Genomic DNA, 21,454 nt, shown 5'->3' on the forward strand with positions numbered 1-21,454 from the left:
TTCAACTATGCTGAACAGGAACTGGAATTGAGATTCACTTTTGGTACAGGTTACTTGCTGCATCACACAAAATGCCCATTTTCTTCTATTTCAGTAACAAGACCCTGAAGCATTTTAGTTAGACTTGAGTCTTGGTTGCTGTTTTTTCAGTAAAGTTTCTGAACACTGTTTGAACTTTGGACTCACATCGATTATGCGGTGGTTACAAATCCAAAAATGTATAGGAAATGTATTGAGGTGCTTATTCCTGTAGTGATGTAATCCCTACATGATGATCTAGGTGAGGTTAATGCTTTAAAATTAAGAGAAAGGAGTCAATGGTGCATTTGTACAATTTTATATGAAACCAAATCACCAGACATTGTGCAAGTAGGACACTTGCTGCATTCCATCAAACTTGTTAGCATTGATCCTGAGCACCATTCATGGAGAAATGCCTTTCTTCAATTAAAGCGGCACCTTGTGTTAGGGTTTACAAACTCATGATTTAGCATCACACATTAATGTTACATTTGTTTTTATTTGTAATGCTGTTTCTTCAGCCCTCTTCATGCCGGGAAAACAAGTGAAAATTAAATTAATTAAATAAAAGAACTGGCCTGATAACTTAACTGTGTTTATTTATTTACATCACTATGCATTTTCCTAAAGGAATAGGAAATATGGTGAACATTTAAAAATATTTTTTTCATCCATTCCCATAACCTACTAGATCACAAAAGTCAGTTTGCACACACCCAAATACGCATCAGTTCTTAGACCTAAAGCAGATGAGGGTAATGCTGCACTCAATGAGAGACTGAATAGTGCAATTTCAAATACATGGCCCCTTTCCCCCATTGCTTCCTGAGAAACAAATAACCTCCTAGGTTACAGATAAGGGAATAAAAGGTGCATTAACTCATTTACAAATGATATTCTTTGTCCAAGACAATGTCAGCCATGAACTACAGTGTTCTTGGTATGGCTACCAAGAAATATAATTATTAGGTCCGTTTGTTCAAGTGGATTTACAATTTCATGTGATTTGAGTGGATATTGCCCAGACTAATTCTATTCAGGTAAAATGTCATAAAGAGAATCAGCATCACTTCAATTGAAGTGCTGACAGAAAACATCTTGTTATGGAAATTCCATGACTGGAAAATAATAGCTACTTCCTCCATCAATTGCCATATAAATGCAGGTTCTTTCCTCCTAAATGTAATGACGCAAGTAGATTAGTTTGTGCGGCTGGAATATCTCCCGGCAGAGAGGACATTCTGCCTGTAAATTAAAAGCAAACTGTTAAAATGACCATAAAATAATGTTACTTTGTAATAATGACAGATGAAGGAATTATTGGATAATAGGGATACAAACCAGACTAAAATAATACACATTACAAATCATAGGCTATAAATAATATACAATGCTTTTTTCCCACGTCTGTGCTTTAAACCCTGAGACATCTTAAAATTGTGGCTCAATGATTGAGCTGGAGTCTGAGGTGAACTTGGATCCAATAGGAAACTAAGTGCTGGCACACAAGAGACGAAAGATGGAGCAAAAACTGCTGGAAGAACTCAGCATCTGAGGGAAAAGGATAGTCAATATTTCAGGTTGAGACCCTGAGTCAGGAGACAAAACAATATGTGGAGCCGGGAGAGGGAGAGTCAGTGTTGTTTGATTCCTACTGTGGGTGACCAAAGTTAGTGGTAATCCTTTAGGTTTGGTCCATTGGAGGGCATGCCTGAGAGTCCATAGCAATAGGGGCTAGCGTGTGTTCAAAGTGAATTTATTATCGAAGTACATATATGTCACCATATACAACCCCGAGATTCATTTTCTTGCAAGCACACTCAATAAATCCATAGAAGTTGCAGGTCATTAGTATTGATCTTCAGCAAGTACAAGATATAAAATCAGGAACAAACAGCAGGATACGCAACCAGATCATCGTACAAATCTATTCATTGGGGATGGAGAAAGGGGTGGGGGGGGGAGAGGGATGGTGGAAGAGCTTAAAATGAAGCCATGTGCAAATTTACATGAGGATAGTCAGTTCTACAAGTTAAATATGTGGCTCGGTGGTATAGAGGATAGGGATTGGTGATTCTTGGGACATTGGCACCAATATTAGCAAAAGTAATTGATATATTGGGACAGGACCTACTTAAACTGGGCTGTAATCTGTGTATTGATATGCAGCACGTAACCTGGACATTGAGGGGAGGGTTGTAGAGTTGTGGGGATAATTATGAATTCAAAATACTAGAATGAGGCAACAGAAGAATGCAGAGACATGGGGTATGGGATTTTCATATTTAAGGACCGAATGTTTAACAGTATGAAAACAAACAAAAAAGTGGTCAAACCATTTAAATGCAATTTAGACATGCGGCGTTAATGGAAATATATGGTCAAGTCAGTTGCCAATACAGTAAAATGACCCCTCCAAGGATGGGAACTATGAACTCCCACATATCATTTAAGAGTATGGAAAATGACTGGAGTAGCCCTGTAGTAAAGGATCATGTGGAGCATAGGAATGATCTACTCCTAGAGGATTAGGAGATAATAAACGACAAGGGAAAAGACAATGCAATAACTGTGATAGGACTTTAATTTTCATATAAATTGGACAGATCAAGTTGACAAGCGTAATCTTGGAAATGAGTTTATAAAATGGATTTAAGACAGCTTCCTAGAACAGTATGTAGGGGAATGAGCCAGAGTAGAGACAATTTTAGATCTTATACAAGAGTTAACTAGTAATCACACAACAAAAGATCTTTGGGGGAAATTATCATAACTCAATATGACAGAATAGAGTTTGATAGCCACATTCTTAAATCTAAAACTAGAATTTTAAATAAGGCTGATTACAAAGGAACTCTGCCATGGACAGTCCCAAGCCCAGCTGTGAAAGGAGGGGAAGAGTTAGGCATAGGGCTAGCCACCTCATCCCATAAAAACCCAGAGCTGCAGAAGTCCCAAAGATCACAGCCCTGGGAGATGGAGGGTCTTCAAAGACGGGCTACTTCTGGGGACAACCTGAAAGACTGGTCCACAAGACAGAGTACTCTTTGAGCTGCTGATGGCGGCCTGTGCCCCAGTAGGGGTGATGAGTTTGACTGAAGAATTACAAAGGCATGAGAGCCAATCTTCAAAGTGGATCAGGAAAATAAAGTGGCAGATATGTATTTAAATAAATTTGAAAATTCTTAACAGGTCACATTCCACTGAGAAGTAGAACTGCTGCCTTTTCTCCCCGTGACCTTGTGGGTTTCCCCTGGGTGCTTTGGTTTCCTCCCACAATCCAAAGACATACCAGTTGGTGGGTTAATTGGACATTGTAAACTGTCCCGTGATTAGGCCAAGATTAAATTGGGGTATATGTGGCTCGAAGGGCATATTCCACGCTGTATCTCAATAAAATAAATAAACTAAAAGTGTTTCATCTTTATTACCCAAGGAAGTAAAGGATAGCTGGAAAAAAAAGAGCTGATGCTAGAAATCTATAAACACAGAAAATGCTAGAAATGCCTAACAGGTCAGTCAGCGTGAAGAGAGAGAAACAATAATGAGCATTTAAGGTCGACAACTTTTCATCAGGACAGTAATAGAAGATATAAATATTGCATGGATTATGGACTCTTTCAAAAACAGCAAATTATAAAAATTATTTAAAAAGGTCAGAAATGGAAAAGTTACATACACTAATAAGAACTAAACTGGACTGAAAAATATGCAAGCATATAAATATAAATGTAATGAAGCAAATTGGGGGTAGGGATAGATTTGTTTAGAGGCTCTAAGAAAAAAATTATAACAAGGAATATGAAAAGGCTGATTTTAAATCCATCTGGCTTCATAAGAGTGGGCACAAAAACACTGATTCACTGGTGAACCAAGGAGCTCTTAATAATTAGTTATTAATACTAGCAAAGAAAATCTAATGGCTCTAAAAGGTGACAAATGCCCTAGCCTGATAACTTACTGTACAACCCATGCTGAAAGAGATGCCCGTAGAGGTGATCTGGTTGTGATCTATTAAAATTTCCTAGACTCTGGAACCAACAGTCAAATAAGACCATAAGATAGAGGAGTGGAATTAAACCATTTGGCCCATCGAGTCTGCTCCGCCATTTCATCATGGCTGATCCATTTTCCCTCAGCCCCAATCTCTTGCCTTCTCCCTTTTTCCATTCATACCCTGACTAATCAAGATTCTGTCAATCTCTGCCTTAAATATACCCAATGACGAGGCCACCACAACTGCCTGTGGCAATGAATTTCACAGGTTCACCACTCTCTGGCTAAAGAAATTCCTCCCCATTTTCATTCTAAATGGATGTCACTCTATTCTGAGGCTGTTCCCTTTGGTCTTAAACTCCCCCAACATAGGAAACAGCCTCTCCACATCCACTCTATCAAGAACCTTTTAACATTCGATAGGTTTCAATGAGGTCACCGCTCTTCTGGGTTCCAGTGAACAGAGAACCAGAGCCATCAAATGCAGCAGCTCTGTTCACAAAAGGAAGGATGGTGAACATAGGGGACAACCAGCCAGTGACTCCAACAATTACTGTCAGGAAAATCCTGGAATTCATTACTAAAGAAGTGATAAAAGAGCACTTAGAGAAGTATAATGTGAGGTCACAAGGTTTCGTGGAAGTGAATTGACCTTGATACATTTATAGAGTTGTTTTGAGGATTATCTTGCAGTGGATAAAAGAATGTGAATAAAATATACATGCATTTTCAAACTGCATTACATAAAGTGCCAGGTACAAAAATAGTCTCACAAGAGCTAACTTTGATACCAAATTTAAGTATGAATGTAGGATCAGTTATTGAACAAAAGCAGAAGGAACAGGGTGGCTCAGTGATTAGAGCTGAAAGCTTCGCTATTTCAATCAGCATAAATGAATTCCTTGAAAAAAAAATCTAACATTCCCATTGACTTTCAGAATTACTGGCCCATGATCAAAGTCGAGAAGGAAGGGATGATATTTAGTGGCTTGCATCAGTGGTTCACAGAAGCAGCAGAGACGTGGACCTCTTCATAAATTATACCATAGAACCATAGAAACTACAGCACAGAAACAGGCCCTTTGGCCCTTCTTGGCTGTGCCGAACCATTTTCTGCCTAGTCCCACTGACCTGCACACGGACCATATCCCTCCATACACCTCCCATCCATGTATCTGTCCAATTTATTCTTAAATGTTAAAAAAGAACCCGCATTTACCACCTCGTCTGGCAGCTCATTCCATACTCCCACCACTCTCTGTGTGAAGAAGCCCCCCCTAATGTTCCCTTTAAACTTTTCCCCCCTCACCCTTAACCCATGTCCTCTGGTTTTTTTCTCCCCTTGCCTCAGTGGAAAAAGCCTGCTTGCATTCACTCTATCTATACCCATCATAATTTTATATACCTCTATCAAATCTCCCCTCAATCTTCTACGCTCCAGGGAATAAAGTCCTAACCTACTCAACCTTTCTCTGTAACTGAGTTTCTCAAGTCCCGGCAACATCCTTGTAGACCTTCTCTGCACTCTTTCAACCTTATTTATATCCTTCCTGTAATTTGGTGACCAAAACTGAACACAATACTCCAGATTCGGCCTCACCAATGCCTTATACAACCTCATCATAACACTCCAGCTCTTATACTCAATATTTCGATTAATAAAGGCCAATGTACCAAAAGCTCTCTTTATGACCCTATCTACCTGTGACAACACTTTTAGGGAATTTTGTATCTGTATTCCCAGATCCCTCTGTTCCACTGCACTCCTCAGTGCCTTACCATTAACCCTGTATGTTCTATGTTGGTTTGTCCTTCCAACGTGCAATACCTCACACTTGTCAGTATTAAACTCCATCTGCCATTTTTCAGCCCATTTTTCCAGATGGTCCAAGTCCCTCTGCAGGCTCTGAAAACCTTCCTCACTGTCTACTACACCTCCAATCTTTGTATCATCAGCAAACTTGCTGATCCAATTTACCACATTATCATCCAGATCATTGATATAGATGACAAATAACAATGGACCCAGCACTGATCCCTGTGGCACCCCACTAGTCACAGGCCTCCACTCAGAGAAGTAATTCTCTACCACCACTCTCTGGCTTCTTCCATTGAGCCAATGTCTAATCCAATTTACCACCTCTCCATGTATACATAGCAACTGAATTTTCCTAACTAACCTCCCATGCGGGACCTTGTCAAAGGCCTTACTGAAGTCCATGTAGACAGTATCCACTGCCTTCCCTTCATCCAATTTCCTGGTAACCTCCTCGAAAAACTCCAACAGATTGGTCAAACATGACCTACCACGCACAAAGCCATGTTGACTCTCCCTAATAAGTCCCTGTCTATCCAAATGCTTGTAGATTCTGTCTCTTGGTACTCCCTCCAATAACTTACCTACTACTGACGTTAAACTCACCGGCCTATAATTTCCCGGATTACTTTTCGATCCTTTTTTAAACAATGGAACAACATGAGCCACTCTCCAATCCTCCGGCACGTCACCCGTAGACAGCGACATTTTAAGTATTTCTGCTAGGGCCCCCGCAATTTCAACACTAGTCTCCTTCAAGGTCCGAGGGAACACTCTGTCAGGTCCCGGGGATTTATCCACTTTAATTTTCCTCAAGACAGTAAGTACCTCCTCCTTTTCAATCTGTACAGTTTCCATGATCTCACTACTTGATTCCCTCAATTCCATAGATTTCATGCCAGCTTCCTTAGTAAATACAGACGCAAAAAACCTATTTAAGATCTCCCCCATTTCTTTTGGTTCCACACAAAGCCGACCACTCTGATCTTCAAGAGGACCAATTTTATCCCTTACAATCCTTTTGCTCTTAATATACTTGTAAAAGCTCTTTGGATTATCCTTCACTTTGACTGCCAAGACAACCTCATGTCTTCTTTTAGCCCTCCTGATTTCTTTCTTAAGTATTTTCTTGCACTTCTTATACTCCTCAAGCACCTGATTTACCCCGTTTCCTATACATTTCATACAACTCCCTCTTCTTCTTTATCAGAGTTGCAATATCCCTTGAGAACCAAGGTTCCTTATTCCTATTCAATTTGCCTTTAATCCTGCCAGGAACATACAAACTCTGCACTCTCAAAATTTCCCCTTTGAAGGCTTCCCACCTACCAATCACATCTTTGCCAGAGAACAACCTGTCCCAAATCCTTTCTCATTTCTTCAAATTTGGCCTTCTTCCAGTTCAGAACCTCAACCCTAGGACCAGATCTATCCTTGTCCATGATCAAATTTAAACTAATGGTGTTATGATCACTGGATCCAAAGTGGTTCCCTACACAGACTTCTGTCACCTGCCCTAATTCGTTACCTAACAGGAGATCCAATATTGCATCCCCTCTATATCCCATCCTATTTATGGAAGAGGCTGTGATTGCCACTTCGGCCTCATTGGACATTTAGAACTGAGACAAGGGTACTCATCTAAAAAAAACTTAACTTTTGGAAATTCTCCATCCCAGAGGGCTGTAGATGTTCAGTCGGTATGCAGATACAAGGCCGAGATTAACAGATCTTTGGAATTCAGGAGAATCAGAATCAGGTTTGCTAAATGAAATTTGTTGTTTTATAGAAGCAATATAAAAATACTTTGTTACAATTAGAAATATAAAACGTAAATAAATAGTGCAATAAGAGAGCAAAATAGTGACGGAGAGTTCATGGACTGTTCAGAAATCTAACAGTGGGGGGGAAGGAAACCGTTCTTGGAACATTTCAGCAGCACACACAAAATGCTGGTGGAACGCAGCAGGCCAGGCAGCATCTCTAGGAAGAGGTACAGTCGACGTTTCGGGCCGAGACCCTTCGTCAGGACTAACTGAAGGAAGAGTTAGTAAGAGATTTGAAAGTGGGAGGGGGAGGAGGAGGTCCAAAATGATAGGAGGAGACAGGAGGGGGAGGGATGGAGCCAAGAGCTGGGAAGTTGATTGGCAAAAGGGATGCAAGGCTGGAGAAGGGAGAGGATCATAGGACGGGAGGCCTGGGGAGAAAGAAAGGGGGACGGGGGAGAGGAGCACCAGAGGAAGATGGAGAGCAGGCAAGGAGTTATTGTGAGAGGGACAGAGAGAGAGAAAAAAGGGGAAAGTAATAAATAAATAAATAAATAAGGGATAGGGTAAGAATGGGAGAAGGGGCATTAACGGAAGTTAGAGAAGTCAATGTTCATGGCATCGGGTTGGAGGCTACCCAGACGGAATAGAAGGTGGTGTTCCTCCAACCTGAGTGTGGCTTCATCTTGACAGTAGGGGATGCCGTGGATAGACATATCAGAATGGGAATGGGATATGGAATTAAAATGTGTGACCACTGGGAGATCCTCCTTTCTCTGGCGGACAGAGCGTAGGTGTTAAGCGAAACGGTCTCCCAGCCTGTGTCAGCTCTCATCAATATATAGAAGGCTGCACCAGGAGCACCGGATGCAGTACATCACCCCAGCCGACTCACAGATGAACTGTCGCCTCACGTGGTATCTGGATACCATGGTTTACATTGACCTACTGTTAAAATGTTCCTTGTGTGTCTCATACCTTAGGGCTTTAATGAGTTAAAGGCGTTATGCAAATACAAATGTTTGCTGTATCTGCCCACCTTGGTATTGCACCATTCCGTGATGCACTCCCAGCAGAAGAGGTGGCCACATGGAGTAGCTGTCGAGTGCCTTCGTTCTTCCAAACACAGAATGCACCGGGAACTGCGGACTGGGAGGTCCTGGGAGGGATTTCTGTAAGAGAAAGTAGTAAACCTCTTGGCAAAGCAAAGCTTCCATCAGTTAATAAAAAACATTCAAAACTTAAAAATAACTGCACTTATAAAACTACATCCTCTCTGTTCTACAATATAATTATATTTCCACATTTATAATACCCAATAAAATTAAATACACTGTGCTGCTCCATTACCGGAAACGTTGCTGAATTTTGAAAGACAGGAACTGATATTTTAAAAGTACTTCCAATGTTTGATATCAAAGCAAGACTACTTTTACTTGTAGTCCAAAAAATCTCCAGTGAATTTCTTCAATTCCAGTCCAATTAAGAGTTAGTTACCAAATGAGCTATTACTGGGTTTACTGGCAGGATTCGTGCGTGGCTGGATGTGAGAGTAGGACACGAAGTAGTGAGTAGTAGGTCATTTTGCCTCCTGAGCCCACTCCACTATTCATTACGATCACATCTGATTTAAGTTTTCCCAGCTACATCCATTACCCTTGATTATCTCACTGATTAAGAATCCACTTTATATGCTTCTCTCAATCTACGTGAAGACTACTATTACCCATGATGAGTGCATGACTCTTTTTATGAGCCTTCATTGCTTGTCTGATACTCTCTGCTACTCTATGGCTGCTGACTGGCAGCTTATAGATTACTCCTATTTATTTTTGTTTGTTTTAACTCCACCCAAATAGACTTTTGTAAGCTTGGATCATCTCTCACGTGTATACTTAGAACAATACAGCATAGGAAAAGGCCATTCAGCCCGCAATGTCATGCTGAACCAGCTAAAAAGGAAATCAAATACCCAAATACTAATCCCTCTTAACTACACCATGTCCATATCCCCTCCATCTTCCTTACATCCACGTGCCCATCCAAACATTTCTTAAAAGCTAATACATTTACCTCTACCACCAAATCAGACAGCGCATTCCAGGCATCTATGACTCTTGACTAAAAAAAACTTACCTCTCACATCCTACCGCTTCTCACTTTCAATGCATGCCCTTTGGTATTAGACATTTCTACTCTCTGGTAGTAGAAATTTCTACCCTGGGGAAAAGATGCTTCCTATCTACTCTATATATGCCTCTTACAACCTTATAAAACTCTTTCAGATTTCCCCTCAGCCCCTGTCACTTCAGAGAAAACAATCCAAGTTTATCCAGCCTCTCATGAACCATGCTCTCTAAACCAGGCAGCATCCTGGTAAACCTCTCCTGCACCCTTCCCAAAGTCTCAACATCCTTCCTATAGTAGGGCAACTAGAACTGTAAGCAGTACTCCAGATGTGGCCTAACCACAGCTTTATAACATTGCAACCTAACCGCTTGACTTTTGAACTTCACCTCTATTAACAGAGCGACCTCGTCAAGTTTACACGAATGGCTGAACTTCCACAGCAACACCCAACTCTCCACTATATCTCATCATTGTCCCTGAACTCTCAAGCACAACTACCATGCAAGACAGGCAGGGAGAAAGCAAACCAGTGTCTAAAAGAAAAGGTAGTGACTTCAAGACTCGGTGATCACATGGACTGGGTTGGATTCCACTGTTGTATGAAGGGATCCCTCCACTATTAAAGATGAGGTGTTGAACAAAAACTCTTTAAAATATTCTTTTGCATGACTATAAAATAAAGCAGGGAACTCTTGCCTGAGGTGGTGATTAATATTTATTGCATAACCAATCCAAAAGGCAGGATGCCTGGCTGCTTTCACTGTCTAACATGAAAGGCAGGAATTCCCAATGGATACCCATTTCAATTTGAATTCCCATTCTGACATGTCTGTCCATGGCCTCCTCTACTGCCATGATGAGGCCAAACTGAGGTTCAAGGAGTAACACCTCATATTTCATCTGAATAGCCCAATCCCGATGGTATGAACATTCCATAACTTACAATAACTTCTCCCCTCTCCCCCTTCTCTCTTCTTCCATTCCCCATTCCGGTCACCCACTCATCCCTTTTCATCTCCTCACCTGCCTTCCTCCTTCCCTTTTTCCCACGGTCAATTGTCCTCTTTTACGGGATTTCTTCTTCAGCCCTTTATCCCCTTCCACCTATCCATTCCCAGCTCCCTACTTTATCTCCCCTCCTCCCCAATGGTCTCACCTATCACCTGCCAGCTTGTACTCCTTACCCTCCCCCACCTTCTTATTCCAGCTTTTGCCCTCTTCCTTGCTAGCCCTGATGAAGGGTCTCAGCCTGAAACGGCAACTGTTTATTCCCCTCCATAGATGCTGCCTGACCTGCTGAGTTCCTCCAGCGTTGTGTGCGTTCCACCCTGATTATCCGGGCAGTTACCAGTCACAATCGATTGGCTTCTGAATTTCTTATAACAGTGATACTTCAAATTATCTCTATGGTTATAAACCACTTTGGAAAGAACAGAGATCATTACAGGTGCTGCTTGTATGCAAGTATTTTCTTTTGTTGAACAAGATAACAGTGTGCTAAACACAAGTTAAATATGGGTAGTCTGGAGGCAATGCTCAGTATATATCTAGCAGAATATTTGAATATGGCATTAATTTTAAAGTAAAATTGCTCACAGCCGCTCAGCAATTGGCATAATTGCATTGATTGGAACAGCGTTGACTACTCGGCAGTGAAATGAGAAGTCGTGGCCATACCTTGAGCATGGAAGATTGCGATGAAGTTTCCACTCTTGCCGGGCACGCTGCCTCTGCCTGTGGCTGTTAACCTGCATGACAACCATTAGGGCCAACTGCAGCAAAGAGATCTTCCCGAGCAACTCGTAACTCCACCGGATTCCAACACTGTCACGGAACAGACCACGCACACACAGCTACGAAACACCAATGGAAATTCTTCAGTAAAGTGGCAGAATTAAAATAAACAAACCGCACGTCATTGCCACTTGCAGGTACTATGTGTACACATTCCATTAGACACATACAGGACCACACTTTAGCTGTAAAGAATGCCCAGCCACATCAAGTGCACATTTAACAACCAAAGATCAGAATTCATAACTACATGTGATAGGACTGAGAGGAGGTGGGCAATTAAGCAGCTAACAGGAGGCAGAGATAAAATAACATTTTCATCCTCAACAATGACAGGACTAGTATGCGAGTGCTGAAGAAAAGCCTGAAGAATTCTTAACTATGTTCAGACATCCTCGAGATCCCTCCCATCACAGAAACCATTATAGAAATTACAAATAAAAACGAAACTGATGGAAACACCCAGGTCAAGCAACAGCCGTGGAAAGAGAATCAGTTAACGCTTCAGGTTGAAGACCCTTTGTGCTGGGGTACAACAGCAGTTCGAGTTTGGTTATCCCGTAGCAAATGATTCAATCTGTCAGAAACTCACCAAAGCCCTCTCACCAGCAAAGTCATCAAGGCAACAAAATGACAATACAGCGACAAGATCCAGACACAACTCTCCACCAACAACACAAGCAAGGCCTGCACACCATTGCAAACTTCAAAGATAAGCGCAGTGGTGCTGCCAACATCGCTGCCTCTCTCCCAGATGAGCTAAATCTTTTTTTTACGCTCAGTTCGATATCGGCAGCACTGAGCCCCTGCTGCCGAAGCGACCAGCACCTTGGTCATCTGTGAGGCTGAAGTACGCAGGTGTTTCCAACGAGTGGACAGTCGCAAGGCTGCGGGACCGGACAGCATCCCAGGGTGAGTACTCAGGATGTGCACAGCACAACTGGCAGGAGTGTTTACAGACATTTTTAATCTCTCCCTCTCCCAGTGTAGAGTGCTCTTCTGCTTCAAAACATCCACCATTGTCCCTGTACCTAAGAAGACCAAGGTAACATGTCTGAACGACTGGCGCCTTGTCGCAGTCACCTCAACGATAATGAGAAGCTGATCATGGACAACATCTGCAGCATGCTGCACCCACACTGGACCACCTACTTGGACTACAGTTCAGCATTCAATACCATAACGCCCTCCAGGCTTTGCAAGAAGCTCAGACCTCTTCACCCTGTCTTGTGCAGTTGGATCCTTGACAGTAGGAGGTAAGAGTGGGCTCCCTCACCTCTGTCCCTCTGACTCTCAACACAGGTGCCCTTCAGGGTTGTGTATTAAGCCCCTCTTTTACTCTCTGTATACCCATGACTGCGTCGCCACCCACAGCTCCAATCTGCTAATTAAATTTGCTGATGATACTACATTGATTAGCCTTATCTCAAATAATAACGAGGCAGTCTACAGAGAAGCGGTCATCACCCTGACATAGTGGTGTCAAGAAAACAACCCATCCCTCAACGTTGCAAGAACAAAGGAGCTGGTTGTGGACTACAGAAGAAATGCAGACAGGCTAACCCCTATTGACATCAATGGACCTGGGGTTGAGAGGGTGAACAGCTTTAAGTTCCTCGGCATCCACATCACCAAGGATCTCACATGGACTGTACACACCGGCTGTGTGGTGAGAAAAGCACAGTAGTGCCTCTTTCACCTCAGACAGAAATTTCGTACGAGTCCCCAAATCCCAAGGGCTTTCTACAGGGGCACAATCCTGACTGGTGTATCGCTGCCTGGTATGGGTCCCTCAATTGCAGGACTCTGCAGAGAGTGGTGCGGACAGCCCAGTGCATCTGTAGATGTGAATTTTCCATGATTCAGGGTATTTACACAGACAGGTGCATAAAAAGGGCCCGAAGGATTATTGGGGACCCGAGTCACCCCAAGCATAAAGTGTTCCAACTGCTACCATCCGGGAAATGGTACCAAACGCACCGCAGTTCACTCAGGCTACCAAGACATCACCTCCCAAACCTGCAATCTCTTCCTCCAAGAACAATGGTAGCAGGTGCACCACTACCCGTATGCTTCCCTTGCAAGTCACAGTCCATCTTTATTTTCAGACCTTCAGAACTGTGGGGAGACATTCACCAGAGCAGCTGAAGTTTGAGATAGCTCATCAGCACCTTCTCCTGCACAGTTAGGGATGGCAATAAACAGTGGCCTTGCCTATGATTCTCAGAACCTCCCCAATAAAAGCAATACTTAATTTGAAGAAGAACCCTTCTTGTCTACAATGTAGGGCCATAAAACACAGAACAGTACAGCACAGTACGGGCCCTTCGGCCCATGATGTTGTGCCTATCATTTAACCTACTCCAAGATCAATCTAACGCTTCCCTCCTACATAGCCCAACAATTTTCTTTCATCCACGTGCCTATCCAAGTCTCAAATGTCGCTAATGTATTTGCCTATTCTACCAACTCTGGCAGTGTGTTCCACACACTTACCACTCGGTAGAAAGCTACCTCTGACATTCCCACCTACATTTTGCTGTAAACACCTCAAAATCATGGCACCTGGTATTAGCCATTTAGCAACGGCCGTGCAGCAGTCAGCGCGATGCTATTACAGCTTGGGGCATCCGGAATTTGGAGTTCAATTCTGTAAGGCGTTTGTATGTTCTCCCCATAGTCCAAAGACAGATTGGTTACTAGGTTAACTGGTCATTGTAAACAGTCTCGTGACTAGGCTGGTGCTAAACGGGTGGGTTGCTGGGTGGTGTGGCTCCTTGGGCTGGAAGAACCTGTTCTGCATATGTATCTTGAAAAAAATAGTATTTCCATAGAGAAAAGTTTTCTCAGTCTATGCCTCTTATCATCTTGTATACCAACCACTATTATGGTCTTCTTTCGTCCTCCTAAGCTCCAAAGAGTAAAACCATAGCTTTCCTCATAACGCATGGTGTTCAATCCAGGCAACATCCTGATAAATCTCCTCTGCACCTTCTCTAAAGCTTCCCACATCCTTCCTGTGATGAGGTGACTGGAACTTTCTACACCTTCTGGTATATTGCCTACTGATCTTAGTGGACCGACACAGAAACGACTTACATAGGTGATGTTGGTAAGTCTTTTGGCGATGTGGTAGAAAGCACCATTGAGGTAGAAGATGCCCAGGTGCAAGCGGTGCAGCACGGAGATCACCTGTCGCAGAACGTAGATTGCCTGCAGCAGCACTTTCCTCTGCTGCTCGGACAGGGCACCGACTTTACTCTGAAGCCACTGCGAGACCCTGGGCTGTACCAGCACCCATCTGCTCTCCAGCGCGCGTACGCCCTCGCTCTCAGCTTGCAGGTCCAACTCCAGGCGGTTTAGCCCCCGGTCCAGCAGGTAAGGAACACAGGTGTGAAGGATGATGAGAACTGCCCGTCTGACTCGGGAAGGCACCCGCCGCCCACTGGAGTCCACCTGGATGATGTTCACATACTCCTCACCCAGTGTCTGATAACCTGTACAGAGGGGGCACAACAATTAACTACAAACTTGTAATCACCAACACCAAATACTTGCATTTGTATAGCATCTGAAATGTACAAAGACATTGCAAGATATTTCAAAGGTTAAACCCAAACACACCCAAAATCATACACCACCATGTTTTATAATCACACAAGCCAACAAAATGGGGTTGTATTTAATCCACCAACTGTCAGCAACTGAATGACAGATCAAACCTGAGGGGGCAAAATGATCCACATCAGCAGCTGTCAAGGCCATGAAGGACAACCCTAAACTCCAGGGTACGGGGACTGGCAGGGTCCAGATGCATTTCAGATTTTAAGTAGAGTTCGCCACCGAGCTGGGCACAGCAAGTTTATTGTCATGTGCACAAGTACAGCGAGGAACAGGTACAGTGTATAACTTGTGTGCAGCAGCATCACGGGCACATAGATACAGACAACACACAAAATAAAAATTATAAACAAATTATACCTGACAGTGAACAGAGGAAAGAAAAACTCTGCAAAACAAGATAGTGCAAGAAAAAAACCATTCAGTGATGAGTGTGTAGGGCTCTCAGTAATACTAGACGGACTATTAACTGTTAATCGCTTATTACCAAAATGGCTTCCCTGAGGTGTTATATTAAAATGGCCTCTTGTACTGTTAACTGCTGAGCAAAGGGTTCTCTGTAACAGCAATGTTTGGGTTATACAAATGTGATAATGGAAACTGTATTCATTTGTTAGCCAATGGAAGTCATGTTCTGTTATCTTGTATACGTGTGCTGAGTTGAGGAGCGCGGGCTTTCTCGGGAGGCAAGCAGAGAGGACGGACGTGTGAGGAACGGACAGCGGTTCCAGGATGGCGGATACCGGACCTCGGGGGTTCAGAGGGCGGCCGGAGTCTCGGAAGGACGTTGAGGATGGAATCGGAAGCGTGAGCTCCAACATATTAAAATATTATGTGCACGAGACTGATAAGTTACCAATGTAACACACATAAAAGTTGCTGGTGAACGCAGCAGGCCAGGCAGCAACTCTAGGAAGAGGTGCAGTCGACATTTCAGGCCGAGACCCTTCGTCAGGACTGATTGGCCTGCTGCGTTCACCAGCAACTTTTATGTGTGTTGCTTGAATTTCCAGCAGCTGCAGAATTCCTGTTGTTTGAGTTACCTATGTAGAGCCTTTTCTATTAGTTGTTGCTACTAACCCATTACCAAAAATTTGCTATAAAGTACAATTCTTTACTCGCACTTTGTATATTGTTTCATATTTGTGTCCTGGCTGATCATTGGGCAACTCACACCGTATCCGCACCAAAGCATTTGCACTGTTTGGCGGGGTCGACGGCTATTCACCCTAGGCAACGGGAGTCAGTGGGGCAAAGGCCTTTACAAGTGCAAGAGGTGGTTCGTAGTGTTGCTATCCTGAGGTAGGATTAGGGTGGTGGAGGTCCATTCACAAAGCTGACAGGTGTAAGAAAGCAGTTGTTCTTGAACCTGATAGTGAGGGACTTCAGCCTTCTACACCCCCTCCCCACCAGTGGCAGTGAAAAGACCGCATGACCCAGATGAAGCAGTGCGCCTACAACATACATGGACACACGGCTGAAATCCGGGAGTCATGGAAAACTATGCAAGTTAACATTAACGCACTAGCATGGAAACAAAAGGGACAGCAAATCAAAAGGTTTAAAAGAGCATTATAAGGAGCAGATACACCTGTTTAGTAGAAAGGTCCATGTGATTTTTATTTTAAGCAGAAACAATGATGCACCAGACGTCAATTCAAAACAAAACTCCAAGCAATATCCAGCAGTAACTGAAACTGACCTGCTAATGTTGTTAGAGAAAAGTACGTCAACTCTGCCAGCAATTCTATCTCCTTTCTCCATTCCAACCATCGCCTGGCACCTGTACAAAGGAATCAGCAAAGTTAACCGCAAATTTCTTGATCTGAAGCACACAGGACATGTTGGTAAAATATACACAGCGAGCAAGACACATACTCCTGGGTGCAGGAATTGATTATTCTTGGGTTCAAGAGTGGGGCAGCACATTCAAATGCAGGGTGTGGACAAGTTCTTCAAAAATTTGGATATAATGTCCAAAACAAAAGGGAAACCAATGAGATTGTGATGTAACAGAACATGAGGTGGGAACAGGATTAGATTGCAGAAAAAGAAGGGAATTGAATCGGAGTTGGCTATTGGTGCACACATCGAAATACATCAGGGTTGGGAATTATTTGTGGCACCAACAGTTATTTTAATTAAAAGTGCTGTGAGGAGAAGAGATGCTCAGTTCCAAGCAACAAGACAAAGCAAAGTGAACCCTAACTTTAACAGTGGTGGGAGAAAAAAAAGACTATCCATTGCACACAAGAGATTTTAGAGATGCTGGGAATCTTGAGCTACACACACACAAAGTGCTGGAGGAACTCAGTCAGTCAGCATCTATGGAGGGGAATAAATTGATGTTTTGGGCACAGGGCCTTCATCAGGACTAGAAAGGAAGAGGGCAGAAGCCAGAATAAACGGGGAGGGGAGGGGAGGGGAAGGGAAGGAGTACAAGCTGGCAGGTGATAGGTGAACCCAAGTGAGGGCAGGGGGAAGGTGTGTGGTGGAGGAGGGATGAAGTACGAAGGTGGGAGGTGATAGATGAAAGAGTAGAAAGGCTGAAGAAGGAAATTTTTTCTTTAAGGAGAGGACAACCTGAACGTGGCCTCACAAACACAAGAAAAACTGCAGATGCTGGAAATCCAAAGCAACACACACAAAATGCCACAATGAGGCCACAATCAGAAAATGCTGGAGGAAGCCTGCTTCTCAGCATTTTCTGAATGTGGTGGAGAAGAGCCATGTTGGAATGAGAAGCATCCTGCCTCAACACCATCTCAAAATAAATCAGGAGACTCGCAAAATTAAAAGTTAGACAAATCATTGAAAAGCTCCAGAATCTGAGACCAGCCCAATCAGGATAGTTTTTTTTTTCCTCTCCCACCATTGTCAAGTTTGGGGTTCACTTTGCAATCTGTCCCTGTACCCAGGCTACCCAATCAAAATCATTGCAAAAGCCTGACCTTATTGTTGGTCAACCTTGAATCAGGATACTGAAAGTGAAAGAATTAGTTGGAAAAAATGAATCTCCCCAAATTTGTTCTTGCACATATCTAAAGCAATGAGCTTCAGTGGGTTATGTTTTCTTCTTCACCTCCCCCAACGCTTGGCCCCAGCCCCCACAGGTGACCTCACCAGCAAAGATCTGGAAAACATCATTGGCACAGCTCCGCAGTGAGCTTAGGTAGTACTCATCCTTCTGGTTGGAACGAATGAAATGCGGCTGGTTCACTGGCAGCACAGGCATCCCAGACCCTACAGAAAAGAACATTACAAACATGCATCACCCTGAAAATGAACCAGGCTACACACAAGCCAGGGCTTTGGTTTAATTCTGTGCAGAGCTTCAAGTCACAGCTAAGATCACCTTTTTCCACATTCATCACTGCTTGCCTCCATCTCTCAGCCTACATTATTCACTGTTCACACCTTCATACACATCCTTATTCTCTCCAGACTTGACCATTCTAGTTTCCTCTTGGATGACCTCCCCCATACTACTTCCACAAACTTTGTTACCCATATCCTAAATCACAGAAGATCTGTCCACCCAACATCTCTGTGCTTATTCTCCAGTGGCACCCAGTTATCAATTTTACAATCCTTCCATGATCTTCACTCGAATCTTATCAAGCCTTCTAATAACCTTAGTATGAGATTGTTGCCATGTGAAGTATTATGACTGCAGTTTAGATGAACATGAGTTGACCACAATGGGATAAGAAAGATTCCAAGAAGCATCGACGCCTGCTGAAACCATTTTCTCTAGTTGCAGAGTACAAAACTAAAAAATTGCCTGCAGTTTAAAGCTAGGTGAGAAATGAAGAAAACTTTCTTTAAGGTTGTGAATTTTCTTTCATCATGTTCTCTTACAATATTGGAGACCATTTGGCCCACTGAGCCTATACTGGCTCTCAAAGCTATCCCTTCCCCTCATACCCCATCCATTATTTATTTATATACACACATTCTTTCTCTCTCTCTCTCTCCTTTTTCTCCCTCTGTCCCTCTCACTATACCCCTTGCCCATCCTCTGGGCTTCCCCCCTCCCCCTTTTCTTTCTCCCTAGGCCTCCTGTCCCATGATCCTCTCATATCCCTTTTGCCAATCAACTGTCCAGCTCTTGGCTCCATCCCTCCCCCTCCTGTCTTCTCCTATCATTTTGAATCTCCCCCTCCCCCTCCCACTTTCAAATCTCTTACTAGCTCTTCTTTCAGTTAGTCCTGACGAAGGGTCTCGGCCCGATACGTTGACTGTACCTCTTCCTAGAGATGCTGCCTGGCCTCCTGTGTTCACCAGCAACTTTGATGTGTGTTGCTCCATTCCATTGCCTGTTCTCTTAAACATAACTCCATCCTGATTCTTCTACCACCCACCACACCAACACTCTCCTGACCAATTAGCAACGGATTTTGGATGTGGGAGGAAAATGGATTACCCAGGGAATGTGCAATCTTTATCCTGACAGCACCAGACATCATGATTGAGCCTGGGTCACTGGAACTGTGAGGCAGCAGCACCATCCCCAAGCTCCCATCAGGAGTGGCAGTGTCTTGCATATTTCCAGTATCTGTAGTCTTCCTTGCATCTCCAAGTACACCCATCGCCTACTTTGACCCCTGATTTTAAGCACTTTAACTGCCCCAACACGCTATGGATGCTTCATCATTCCAGCCATTTAGAACCCAAAGGGAGTCAAAGACTACGGAGGTGACATGGGAAAGCCTGAGATCCATCAGGATGTTCGATGAAAAATAGAATGAACTCTAGGGGCTGTGCAACCTCACTGTTCCTAAATATGCAAACAATATTTCATGAACTCCTCACCTGTTGCTCAGACACTAGCGGTGAACTCTCAGCTGTGGGACCCAAGCCAGAGATCTTTCTTTTTAAACTTTCCTTCTTGGAGATTGTTTGGCTAAGCTTTCAGAGGACTCAGTGTCAAATTTTGTCTAACTTATACTCTGACAAGGCTTCTGCGAGACTTCGGCTCCATTGAACCTCCTACCTCAGGGCTCTTCCATCAAGGGTGGTGGATGAGGGGAGTGGGATGTTGAAGGGATGTCTTCTCGGGAGCTGGTATACTAATGACCCCTTCTGCCTCACCGGTGCCAATGGCTGTAACTACAATGTCCCCCAGCCTCCTGAACTGAGGAACTCCCAGCCTGGCCCTACATCAGGGGAGCAGCCTCCCGGATCTACTGAACGCCAAGCACCCGGATCTGCTGAAAGTCCGGCCCCAACAGCAGGCACCCGGATCTGCCGAACACCGGCCGGGCCGCTACAACGAACACCCCGATCTGCTCAACACCGGCCGGGCCGCAACAGCAGACTCCCGGTCCCGCTTCCCCAGAGCTTCGTCTCAGCGCCGAGTTCCAACACCGCGTCCTTCCCGTACAATCCCAACCAACCAATCAATTACCTCGGAAAAAAATAAACAACCAATCGGTCCGTAAATGAGCACCTGCGCACCAACCAACCAATAAATTAGCCCTTCAAAAAAAAACAACCAATCAGTATGTAAATAAGCTCTTGCGATCCAACCAACCAACCAGAGCGGAAACCAACTGGCCAATCAACGTGGAACTCAACTAACCAATTGAAGCGAAAACCCACCGATCAATCAGCGCGGAATCCAACCAATCAAACAGCGCAAAAAAAAACTGAAGCAGCGCGGTTGTTTTGGCGGTTCTCCGAAGATCAGGATGTGGAAATAAAGGAAGAAGTAAGCTAGGAAGGAGGAGGGGGAAATCTGTTTCAAAAAAAAATCACGGAATTATTAGAGGCACAGATTGGACTTTTCTCTCCAGAGCAGAGTATTCTAGAAGTAGAGGACATAGGTTTAGGGTGAGGGGGTTTGGTAAATTCTGAGGATGGTGGTTGGGATCTGGAATGCATTGTCCTGAGTGCACGGAGGAAGCAGGTACTCTCACAACATAAAACATCTACACACTTGAATCGCCAAAGCATAGAAGGTTTAAGGTCAAATGCTGGTAAATAGCAGTAATAGAGATAGGTATTTGATAGCATGGATGAGGTGGGCTGAATGGCCCGTGCCTCTACGCCGTGACTCTCACTTGAGTCTATTTAGCACCTGTTGTGGATATGTGAGTGTACCTGGCGATAGAAGGGCACTCGTCACTGGAGTTATTGTATTTAAATACCTGATGGTTGGGGCCTGTAACTGTGCTGTATGACTTTATGACATATTCATGTGCATTTCAGGAATAACAATTCCAAAACATTCTTGTGCATAAAACCACGAGAAGTGGACTACCTATGGACTGCAGAAGAAATTAAAGTTAGCGTTAAATCCAAGGGA

The 21,454-nt window shown here is 43.6% G+C and overlaps 1 protein-coding gene across 4 annotated transcripts; it reads right to left on the reverse strand.

The window, feature by feature from the left end:
* Positions 1-326: 326 nt before the first annotated feature.
* pex10 (peroxisomal biogenesis factor 10) lies at positions 327-20,530 on the reverse strand. 4 transcript variants are annotated; one of them, XM_072245110.1, is made up of 7 exons: positions 20,141-20,530; positions 18,268-18,387; positions 16,847-16,927; positions 14,623-15,020; positions 11,407-11,582; positions 8,639-8,771; positions 327-1,266 (listed from the first exon to the last, which is right to left on the reverse strand). In XM_072245110.1, the coding sequence occupies exons 2-7, from the start codon at positions 18,377-18,379 to the stop codon at positions 1,198-1,200; spliced, it is 969 nt and encodes a 322-aa protein (XP_072101211.1). In that variant the 5' UTR covers positions 18,380-18,387; positions 20,141-20,530; the 3' UTR covers positions 327-1,197. The 4 variants fall into 4 exon arrangements, with proteins under 4 accessions (XP_072101211.1, XP_072101210.1, XP_072101208.1 ...); XM_072245109.1 differs by having other exon boundaries at positions 19,960-20,530; XM_072245107.1 differs by lacking the exon at positions 20,141-20,530 and adding an exon at positions 19,571-19,945.
* Between the last annotated feature and the right edge of the window lie 924 nt (positions 20,531-21,454).

The sequence above is a fragment of the Mobula birostris genome, chromosome 27 (genome assembly GCF_030028105.1).
Source record: "Mobula birostris isolate sMobBir1 chromosome 27, sMobBir1.hap1, whole genome shotgun sequence".
Taxonomy (NCBI): domain Eukaryota; kingdom Metazoa; phylum Chordata; class Chondrichthyes; order Myliobatiformes; family Myliobatidae; genus Mobula; species Mobula birostris.

Coding starts and splice junctions, on each gene's coding strand:
- pex10 (XM_072245107.1), bottom strand. CDS start 19,736: ATGGGTGTACTTGGAGATGCAAGGAAGACTACAGATACTGGAAATATG. Junction 15,021..16,846: donor TTCTCTAACAACATTAGCAG/GTCAGTTTCAGT, acceptor CCCTCTGTACAG/GTTATCAGACACTGGGTGAG. Junction 11,583..14,622: donor GACTTACCAACATCACCTAT/GTAAGTCGTTTC, acceptor GGTGTTTCGTAG/CTGTGTGTGCGTGGTCTGTT.